The following is an 11604-nucleotide window of genomic DNA, read 5'->3' on the forward strand; positions in this document are numbered from 1 at the left end:
GTTTTGGTATCAGGGTGATGTTTGCTTCACAGAATGAGTTTGGGAGAATTACCCATGTGCTATTTCTCTTTCTGTGCCTGACTTGTTTCACTTAATATAATTCTCTCAAGGTCCATCCATGTTGTTGCAAATGGCAGTATTTCATTCGTTTTTATAGCTGAGTAGTATTACATTGTGTACTACCCAAAGTGATACACAAATTCAACGCAATCCCCATCAAAATTTTTATTTTTTTTCATTCAAGATTTATGATGGCGATAGTACCATACTGCCTTAGTTATGCATCTTTTTAAGAGGTATTGATATATATATAGTAAATTTTCCTCCCTCCCCCCCTTTTTAAAAAATATTTGGCTATTCTTGGTTCTTTGCATTTCCATTTAAATTTTAGAATCAGCTTGTCAATTTCTACACAAACACAAAATCCTGTTGGGATATTTTGAGGTTGCCTTGAGTTTTAGACCAAGATAGGATTAATGGACTTATTTACAAATTTGAATTTTCCAGTCCACAAACACAATATATTTGTCCACTTAGGTCTTTAGGTCCTCTTAAGTTCTCTCAATAACTTTGTATAATTTTGGGGAAACAGTCTTATACGTTTTTTTTTCTTAATTTTTTAGATTTGTAGTTAGATATTTAAAAAGTTTTGATGCTATTGTAAATGGTAATTTTAAAAATTTTCTCCTTTCTCTTAGATTTTCTTTTTTTTTTTTTTTTTTTTTTTTTTTTTTTTTTTGTCTTTTTTCATGACCGGTAAGGGGATCGCAACCCTTGGTGTGGTGTCGCCCTCACCGTGCTCAGCCAGTGAGCGCACCAGCCATTCCTATATAGGATCCGAACCGACGGCGGGAGCGTCGCTGCGCACCCAGTGCCACACTCTCCCCAGTGCGCCACGGGGCCGGCCCTTCTCTTACATTTTCTAACCATTTGCTGCCGTTATAAGAAAATACAGTTGTTTTTATTGTTCTTTTGTCTAGAAACCTTGCAAATATTACTTAGTAATTTTAATAATTTATCTAGTTGTTTTTAAGTGTTCTCTACACAGTTATCATTTGCAAGAAAGTATACTTTTATAACTTATTCCTTTAATTTTTGTTACTTAACTTATTGACTAGGACAGTGTTGAAAGAAGTAGGATGATGTTGAGAAGAGGCATCTTTGCCTCTTTTCAGATCTCAGAGGGAAAATTTTAAACATTTTACCAATAAATAGAACTTTCATTTAAGTTTGTAATAGCACCTGTATCAGATAAAAGAAGTGCTCATAGGTCATAGTGTCTCTGTCACAGCTACTCAGCTCTTTGGTTGTAGTGCAAAAGTAGTTATAGATGATATATAAACAAGTGGGTGTGGTTATGTGCCAATAAAACTTTATTTACAGGAACAGGAGGTGGGCCAGGTTTGGCCTGCGGGCTGTAGTTTGCTGACCCCTGGCCTAATTGTTGCTCATTTGATTGTAATCTGCCTTTTTTCTCTAGTTGTTTTCAACGCAGTATTTTTTTCTTTTGCTCTGGTTTCCATCAGATTTTCAGTGATGTTCCTAAGCTTGTGTTTTTTAATTTATGTGCCTATATGTGGAAGTGTGTTTAATTGATCCTTCTTGAGGATATTAGGACTTCTTGAATCTGTGGGTTGATATCTTTTGTTTTTGGAAAATTCTTAGCCATTACTTCTTTAATTATTTTCGTAATATTCTTTGCTCTCTTCCTGGAACTCCTATTATAAGTTTTAAACCTGTTTTTTTTTTTTTTGTAAAACACCCTGATTCATATCCTTTGTTCTGTATTTTCTATGTTTATTTTTCATCTTGCTGTATTCTGAATATTTTCTGCTAATTTGCTTTTTAACCCACCTATTAAGCGTTTAAGTTGTTATTTTTATTTTTCAGTCTAGAGTTTCTATTTTGTTTTATTGTATATGGTCCTCTGCTTTAATATTCAATTTTGTCTTTTATTTCCTTGACTGTATAAAACATGGTGACTTTATGTCTAGTAAGTTTGATAATAGTCCGTAGTCTAGTAAGTCTATAGTTTATAGTCTGATAAATCTCATACTTCTATCCCCATAGTCTGTTCTTTCTGCCTTTTGTTTTTCTTAGTTTTCTATAGAAATGGTTTATGTTCTCAACTCTTTGTTGTCCTGGCTATTTGTTATTGAATATTAAGCATTGTATATGAAAGATTGTGGAAGTAATTCGAAGCTTGTATGATGATACTTTTATTCAGAGAGGAAATTTACCTTTGCTTCTTGCAGGAAACTAGAATGATCAACAGTGTAGGATTACTTTGATCCTATTTAGGGATGAAGATGATATCCCTATCAGCAAGGCTGTTAGGGCTAGACTATTTCCAGTTTATCTTTTTCCCTAGGGTGTTGGTTTTTGGGTTGCAGGTTGGGTTACAACTTGGTTTTGGGCCTCCTTCCATTTGCTAGTCCCTGAACCCAAATGTTTGATCCCCAAGCCCCTCAAGACTATCAGAAGATCTGCTCAGCTTTTCAGTATCTCTGCTGCTGCTTCTGGAATCTGTTGGTTGCACTGGGAGAAATGTTGGCCTCCAATGCCAGGATCACTTTTCTTGGTTTCTTTTCTCTCCTAGATCTCTAGTTTCTATAATTCTTCACTTCCTTTTTTTTTTTTAGCTGTCTCATTCATTCAAAGAGGCATTACTCTCTAGCTTTTCTGGTTGAGATATTATCAGTGTGAGGGTTGGTCCTAATGGCCTAATCTTTTATTACTAGAAGCCTGTTTTTTTTATGTACATGAAAAGCCTTGATGACAAAGAAGTTGAGCTTTGTGAGACCCAAAGCCAGGACTGTCAAGTTTTCTTAGTTTGAAAGAGAATCAGAGTGAAGTAGATATTAGTCGTATTTTTGCTTGCTTATGTTACAGTAAAACAACCCCCAAATTTTAGTGGCTTGTAACAAGAAACTTTATTTCTCATTCATGTTAGAGTTTGGCTCTGGTTAACTGTAGCTTTGTTACATATTTTCTTCATTGTGGAATACAGAATGAAGGAAAAGTCCCTTTCTGGGATTTGCCTTTTTGTGTGTGTGGCAGTGTTGGGTAGATCTTAAAACTTCATCGGCCAAAACAAATCAAGGCTATCCTTTTACATGGAACAACATTTCAAATCATATGGCAGTGGGTAAGTCTGTGTAATGCTACAATAGAAAGGCAGCAAGTAATAGCAACAATAATATAGTCTAGTTCACAAAGGCATAGAGTTTCAGGAAGGAAGAGGAGTCAGTATAACTCTGAAATTCAGTCAGTTGAAACAGAGACAACTGAGTGGGTTTACAGTGGATTCATCGGCATTTGACAAAACAACAGTTGCTTTTTAAAAAGTCTGTCTCAGGCCGGCCTGGTGGCGCACTGGAGAGTGCGCCGCTTGGGAGCACAGCGGTGCTCCCGCCGAGGGTTCGGATCCCATGTGGAGACCGGTTCCCGCTCACTGGCTGAGCGCGGTGCAGGCGCAGCACTGAGGGTTGCGATCCCGTTGCCGGTCAGTAAAAAAGACAAAAAGGAAAAAGAAGATAAAAATAAAAAAATAAAAAGTCTGTCTCTTTTAGCAGGTATTTAATATACTAGAAATTGAGTGTAGCTCAGGTGACAGGGAACTCAAGAATACCTCTCAAGTTACATTGATCCCCTCCCTTGAGTAGACACTTTGCAGTTTCTTAGACATTTGGGGGCACTAGCAGTGATAGTCATGTACAGAGTACAGTTGGATATTAATCCAGACCCCCTTTCCTAGTGTCCCAGGATGATTATTTTTAGCAGCCATGGTTGATTGCCAAGAAGCTCTTGGCAGCAGTAGTTTCAGGGAAGTTCTAACTTAATACCCGGGATTCAGGAATCTGCATTTTCACTAGCAGCTAATGGTTAGCCTCAGCAGTGCCCAAGAAGCTCTGATTCATATTAGAGGGCTCCAGATCTGCTGGGGCCAAACTCTGCATACAACCAAGAGGCCATTGGTATGGGGGATGTGCTTAGGACATTTCAACCCACATTACAAAGAATGATATTCTACTTATATCTATTTAGGATTAAAAGTATTTTGAGGAATAGATCCTTTATTTTTTGATATTTATTTATTATTAAATTTTTATTGAATTAAAATTGATTATACATCTTTTTGGGGTTCAACACTGAGATATGTTGATCAAATCAATATTACTAGCATATATATTGTTACAAATTGTAATTATTCTTTTTGCCCCTTGTCCAATCCCTCCTCATCCCCCTTTCTCTCCCTCCCCGCTCTAATCACCCTAGATTTCTTCTCTCCCTCTGAAAGAATAATGATTATGCTGTTGATTTGCTGCCTAAATGATCTGTCCAATGCTGAGAGGTGTGATCAGGTCCCCCAATACTATCATAGAGCAGATGTCTCTTTCTTCTGTCACAATAAAATGGGCTGTGTGGAGACAGACATCCTCCTCCTGTCTTTATCTCTGCTGGTGACTCTCCTTGTGTCAACTCACTCCAGTGTCTGGCGGACCATCTGTGTGGTGGTTGTGGCATCTAGTTGCCTTCATGGAAGCCATGGTTATTGTGGTGGCTGTGGTGGGCCACCACATGGAGGAGATGTTTTTGGACTGCTCCGTGGTGCTGGAAGTGTGTCTGGTTGTGGAGAGTGTCTGGTCCCTGGTTCCATACCCCAGGTCCCCAAGTGGGTCCTGAGGTACTGGTATGGTGTGCCTGGTTGTGGGAGGGGGGGTCCAGTTCCCAGCTCCTTACCCTGGGTCCCTAGGTGGGTCCGGAGGCACTGGCATAGTGTGCCTGTTGTGGGACAGGGGTCCAGTCCCCGCCTCCATACCCTGTGTCCCTGTGTGGGCCCTGGGGCGCTGGCATGGGGTGCCTGGTTGTGGGAAGTGGGTCCAGTCCCCTTCTCCATTCCCCAGGTCCCCAAGCAGGCCCCGAGGCACTGGCACAGTGTGCCTGGTTGTGGGAGGCAGGTTCAGTCTCCTCCATGCCCCATGTCCCAGCGTGGAACCCCAAGGCTCTGGCGCAGTGTGCCTGGTTGTGGGAGGTGGGTCCAGTCCCCTTCTCTATGCCCCAGGTCCCAGGGAAGGCCCTGAGGTGCTGGCATGGGGTATGTGGTTGTGGGAGGGGGGTCTGGTCCCTGGCTCCATACCCTGCGTCCCTGGGGTATTGGCATTGGGGTGCCTGGTTGTGGGAGGGGGGTCCAGTCCCCTTCTCCATGTCTTGGGCCCCTGTCCCATCATGCCTGGTTGTGTGGGGGGGGTTCGGTCCCCAGGTCCCTAAGCAGATCCCGAAGTGCTGGCAAGGTGTGCCTGATTGTGGGAGGGAGGTTTGGTCACCTTCGCCTGATGTGCTGTCCTGGCATGCCTGGTTGTGGGAGGGTGGGTCCCATCCCAGCTCCTTATCCCGGGTCCCTGGGCGGGCCCCAAGGCACTGGTATGGTCAACCTGGTTGTGGGCGGGGGGCCTGGTCCCATTCTCCATGCCTTGGGTCCCTGGATGTTCCCTTAGGCACTGTCACGGCATGCCTGGTTGTGGGAAGGGGGTCTGGTCCCTGGCTGCTAGCTCTGGGTCCCCGGGCAGGCCCCTAGGCATTGGTGGTATGCCTGTATGTGGGAGTGGGGTCCGGTCCTTGGCTCCAATCCTTGAGTTCTGGGTGGGGCCCTGAGGTGCTGGTGGTGTGAGTGGTTGTGGGTGGGGTCCTGCCTCTGGCTCCATGCCTCATGTGCCCTGGTGGGCCCCAAGGCATTCATGGTGTGCCTGGGCTGGAACTAAGTTTTTGTCCTTTGCTTCTAACCCAGGGGAACTTCCTGTGGGAACCAGTACTTGAGCTGTGTGGTTGAGGGAAATTGCTGCTTTGCTGCTGTTTCCCTAGGGAAGACTTTTTGTGCAGCTTAGGGTTTAATGGTTGACCTTATAGGTACTTCTGGCTCTCCAGATACTCAGTGCACCTAGGTTGTGTAGAAGCTCTGATCTGGGTCTGAGTTTTTTCATCAAACTTCACCCCATGCAATTCTACATTCCCGACCAGTCTCCTCCGAGTCATCCTGCACTGATTGTGGGGCAGATCGGCTGTCCTTGCTGTGTCCCAGTGTTCTCCTGGTGGGCCCTTCTCCCCCACTGCCTGTGCTCCAAACACTTCCCGTGGGACGGACCCTGCGCCACTCCCTTGTGATGACTCACCAGCCTCTGAGTGGCTCCCCTTTTTCAGCTGTTCTGGCTCTTTGCTCCTGCGTGGGTCCACGGGAACCCTGTTAGTGAGTGGTCTTGCTATCCTGGGGACCACCAAAGTCCTCTTCTCCCCTTCTGCCTCCAAGTAATTCCATCTAAAGGGCACAGCTGCAGCTTTTGCTGGCCCCTGCTCCATGCGCTCCAGCATTAAAGCGGCTGTAGCCCGAAACACTGAGAGAAGTTTTTTCTTTCTCTCTTCATGGTTTCTCCCGCCTTCATGAGTTCCATAGGTCTCTCCTCCTCTTCACCTGAGCTTCAGCAGCCCCAGCTTGGCTGATGTTACATTTTTATAGTTGTAAATTCGTTGATTTGTGGGAGAGAGTGACGCTGGGGACCATCTATTCTGTCATCTTGACTGGAAGTTGGAATAGATCCTTTAGAGTGAAGTTTAGAACAGCTGGACCACAGATGATATATGTTTATAGAATAAAATAATTTTGAGCTACTAAATCCATTCTAAGTGCAATGCAGTTGTGGGTCCTAACTGAGTATTAAAGATTTCTAAACTGAAGCAAATCTGACTTTATATTTAGTCTTTCTTCATGTGGATAGCCCAGAATCTAGAGCCCTGGATTATTAAAGTTGTTTTTCTTAGGATATGCAGCATAATAGTTGATGTCCTGGGTCACATCTCAGTACAGATTTCCAGTCTGGCTGCAGATCTGAGCACTGACCTGTGGACACTAAAGGGCGGTTTGAACCCATGTTGGTGTATCTGATGGAGCACCTGTTAATTGCTTTCCATAGGCTGAGCGTCAGGCTATCAACACAAGAGTCCAAGGATCGGCAGCTGATATTATCAAAATAGCCACTGTTAACATCCAGAAGCAATTAGAGACCTTCCACTCAACCTTCAAATCCCACAGTCATCGAGAGAGTATGCTCCAAAATGACAGAACAGGTGTGTTCATAGGTGAGGCCACTCCTATAACATGGTGAGAATAATTGTATCAGAAAAGAAAAGGGAAAGTATTATATTTTATTTCTTGGCAGTTTTCAAATGTTTTGGTCTTGTGATGTCTTTATACTCTTAGAAATTTTTTTATACCCTTAGACTTTTGTTCATGTGGGTTATATCTACTATATTTACCATATTAGAAATCAAAACAGGAGATTTTAAAACATTAATATTTAAAATAACAATAATAAACCCACTATATTTTAATGTAAGTAACTTATTTTTATGAAAATGATTGTATCTTTTAGAATAAAAGGCAATTAGTGATGGATGGCTTTATTTTACATTTCTACAAATCTCTTTAATGTCTGGCTGATGAGAAGACAGCTAGATTCTTCTACCTGCTTCTGCACTCACTCTGTTACAATGTCACATGTCCTGTAACCTCTGCAAGACTCTTCTTGCAATCTAGGATGACACATATGCCAATTTGCAGGAGAGTGTTGGGTTTCCCAGGACATGGGAATTTCAGTTCTAAAACCAGGGCACTTGGTCACCTTGCTATGTACTTATGAGAGAATGAGACCAAAGAAGGCAAATAACCTTGTCGTGTTATTATGGAAGTAATTTTGACTTTGCAGATTTGGGGATCCTCTCCGGTCCCTAGACCACACTTTAAGAACATGTTGATTTTCCTTTTTATGACCTTCAGTATTGTCTGAAGTCTGGGAATATACGCCAAATTGACCTCCTTATCACACAGGCTTCTTTGCCAGTACTGCCATCTTTGCCTCAGTTCTCTCCTTATTGCCTGGGTAAATTGTTTCTTGTTCTAACAAGTACACAGAACTTTCCCTTTTTCTCTTCTGTCACACATCCACACTTTGCTTTAAATACCATTTCACTGTCACTGAGAATATTAAAACCATGACTGCAGCCATGTTTTAAATTTTCCTGGGAAGAATTTAAGAAGGTTTTGGACATACAGGGAAGAATAAGCTGCCGGAAATGCAGCAGAAAAGATAGAGGTCAGCTATTGAGGATGGGATTTGCTGTTTCCAAAAGAGACATATGTATAGTTACAGAGAATAGTATAGCCATACATTATTATATATATATGTATTATATATATAATACATATATATATATATGTATTATATATATAATATATATAATACATATATATATATATGTATATGTACTATCTATATATATTTATTATACATACATCATAGAGAATAATACAGCCAGTTACATGGATATAAAGATGCTCACTTACATACAGAAATATAGATATAAAACTTTTTCTTCATTAAATGAGAACTGTTAATCTTATTGTCTTCAATCCCCCTCAAAATACCAGAGGCTGGGCCGGCCCCGTGGCTCACTCGGGAGAGTGCAGCGCTGGGAGCGCTGAGGCTGCAGGTTTGGATCCTATATAGGGATGGCCGGTGTGCTCACTGGCTGAGCGCGGTGCAGACCACACCGTGCCAAGGGTTGCGATCCCCTTACTGGTCAGGGGGAAAAAAAAAAACCAGAGGCTGTTTATTAAGTACTTTGTGTGTAGGGATATGTGTTTATACACACACATTTATATTTGTAGAGCAGAATGTACAATCAAATTTACTTGCAGACTAACACTGTGGTGTGTGCTTTAGGGGATTTAGAACTTAGAGTTATCAACCTATGTTTAAATTAAAAATCTACTAAAGAAAGACAGGAAGATATGATACCTGGCTGAAATGTTGACATAATTCCACAGAGCAGAGTGCTGGGTGTCAGAATGAGATGGACAATAACAGCTTTAAGTGCAAGTAGAAGGCAATATGGATATGTCACTGAGGATGGCTTCATGCTGTAATGCTTGGGTAAAGGTAGTGCTAGGCCAGTGGGATCAAAGGGAGGTGAGCCTGAGGAAGCAGACAACACAGGGAACAAGAGGATCCTAGCATTCTGGTGAGAAGCAGGTAATGAAGAGAAATCAAGAAGACACAGGTAACGTAATCAGAAAGCAGAAAAGCTAGAGCATCCAGACGGTCGATGATTTGAGATAAGTGGGGCCTAATAGGGCACTTTGGATTTCAGCCAAACTGGCAAACAGATGTGCAGCCTCTGCAGCGCTGGTATGGAAGCTGCTTGCCACAGCCTCGGCTGCCTTTGTTCTCTTACCCTGTGAGAGCCACCTCTGAGCAAACTTGGGCTGCAGGCAGTGAGTTACAGAATTTTCTCTGAGGGAAGCACAGATATGAGGGAGATAGTACTTGTGCTGGGCTTGAAGGATAAGTAGGAAATCTGGATGGCAGAAAGGAAGGAGTGCTGTGAGGTATGGGGAACACGGAAGGGCACTTACTCTAAAGTGTTCATGCTGAGCCTTATCTTAGTTAGGAAATGGTAACTAAGACTAGTATGGTCTTAGTTAAAAGTAAATGGTTCTTCACCATTTTTGTGGTCATGGGTTCTTTTGAGAATTTACTGGAAAGTATGGATCATCTCCACAGAAAAAGGTGCAGATATAAGACTCTTACATATAACTTTAAGGGATTTACAGACACTGTGAAAGTTCACATTTGGACCCTACGTCTAAACCCTGTCTAGAGTGTATTGTCCCATTGGGGAAGTACCAATTCTACCACAGTGACACTTGCAGCCATAAAAAGACATTAAGGAGTGTCTCCCTTGTAAATCACTGCCTAACATACTAGTTCACTTTCCTGGAACAGGAATCAGGCCCCATAGCACCCTGGCGTTAGTACTCAGATAGTGGTAAGGGGACTCCATGGAAAGAGAAAGTGTTGGTTGTTTATGGCAAAGAAGTTAAATGAGTTTGGAGCAGAGTTCTTCATACCCCACTTGCTGACTTCTTTGTTAGACTCCTCCTCTTTGGGAGAAAGTTGATAGGGACTTGAGTTTACGTGATGGGTAGGTTGGGTAGCAGCCGGCAAGTAGTTGTTTTCCTGATAGTTCTAAGTCTCTTATGTGTTTTAATCTCTTAATTAAAATTTCTCAGAGTTTCTCAGTCTCTGAAAACATTCTGCTGTGGTACAGTGACATGCTGATCAGTTTTGCTGTTTTTCCTGGGGTAGGATTGTTACCAAAGAGAAAACTGCAGGGGATGTTCTGCCCAATCAGAGGAGGCTTCTTCATCCTTCAACTCCATGATGAACTCTTATATGAAGTGGCAGAAGAGGATGTTGTTCAGGTATTTTTGCAGTGTTTGTGTCAGTTCCTTAGGAAGTTATGACTGTAGGTCAGCTGCTTTCTCCATGCCTAAGGTTTTTGGAACCTACCCTAGCCCCAGGATGGCGGTATAAATGTTAAGTTCTTACAGGTAAAAAAAAAAAGAAAAAAAAAAGGAGATAAGAGTATTCAGTTTCATTCTTTTTTTTTTTTCCTTTTTGTCTTTTTTACTGACCGGCAACGGGATCGCAACCCTCGGTGTTGCGCCCGCACTGCGCTCAGCCAGTGAGCGGGAACCGGTCTCCACATGGGATCCGAACCCTTGGCGGGAGCACCACCGCGCTCCCAACCAGCGCACTCTCCAGTGCGCCACTGGGCCGGCCCTTCAGTTTCATTCTTAAAGAAGTTTCTGATGCAGGAATATTTTTGTCTGGGAGAAATTAAACAAGAATTTGGAGCCTTGCCCTGAGGGTTTTCAAGCTCCAAGCATTCTAAGTAAGGCTGCTAATCAGCGAAGAGCAGTTTGAGGTGCTTGGCTCTTTTCTCATTTAGCATTTTAAGCACCACTGGATGAAAAGCTTTAGTCTGGTTTATGACCTTCTCAGTGGGTGGGTTGGGAAACATTTCTTTGATTGGGCAGAGGGTTTGTTAACCTCATCTTTTTTTTCTTGTTTGTTTTTGTAGGTAGCTCAGATTGTCAAGAATGAAATGGAAAGTGCTGTCAAACTTTCTGTGACACTGAAGGTGAAAGTGAAAATAGGTGCCAGCTGGGGAGAGCTGAAGGATTTTGATGTATAACTGTGCCGTTGATGAAGTCCTGCCAGGGAAGCCTGGTGCAGATATAGTCCTCTGGAAAGAACAGAGATTACCCTTTCACCTACTTCATGAAAACATACTTGAATCTTTATAGACTTAAGATAGTAATTTTATAGTGGGAGTTTCAAAATGTATATCAAGATCTATTTTCTATAGCATCCAAAAACTTTTTTGGGGGTGGGAAGGGAAGGTGAAATACCACGATAATGATTATAATCAGTCTCAAAGGGTATCTGTGAATTTGCCTTTTATAATTTACTGTGGCTTTAAACATATTGCGAACATATGCTTGAAATATGCACTTAGCACTTTGGGTCCTCATCTGTCTGGGTTGAGCGTGAAGAGAATGGAGTTGCTGCCTCAGGCTCATTTTCAGCTCTGTCCAGGATTCAGGCACTTGTGCTGTAGACCCCAACAGGAGCCATAGGCAGATAAGGATTTGGTTTCACATACACCACCAGGGTTAGATATTGTGATTCTCCCCCCCCCCCCCCC

At 42.5% G+C, this 11604-nt stretch overlaps 1 protein-coding gene across 1 annotated transcript in view; it reads left to right on the top strand.

The window, feature by feature from the left end:
* The window catches only part of POLQ (polymerase (DNA directed), theta), a 110718-nt gene extending 99123 nt beyond the window's left edge, over nucleotides 1-11595 (top strand). Inside the window, exons 27-29 of the mRNA XM_008564934.1 lie at nucleotides 6966-7119; nucleotides 10200-10315; nucleotides 10978-11595. Of these exons, the coding sequence (XP_008563156.1) occupies nucleotides 6966-7119; nucleotides 10200-10315; nucleotides 10978-11091 (384 nt within the window). The 3' untranslated portion in view covers nucleotides 11092-11595. The remainder of the gene's footprint in view (nucleotides 1-6965; nucleotides 7120-10199; nucleotides 10316-10977) is intronic.
* The last annotated feature ends 9 nt before the right edge of the window (nucleotides 11596-11604 follow it).

Source organism: Galeopterus variegatus, unplaced genomic scaffold (assembly GCF_000696425.1).
Source record: "Galeopterus variegatus unplaced genomic scaffold, G_variegatus-3.0.2 Scaffold192, whole genome shotgun sequence".
Lineage (NCBI taxonomy): Eukaryota > Metazoa > Chordata > Mammalia > Dermoptera > Cynocephalidae > Galeopterus > Galeopterus variegatus.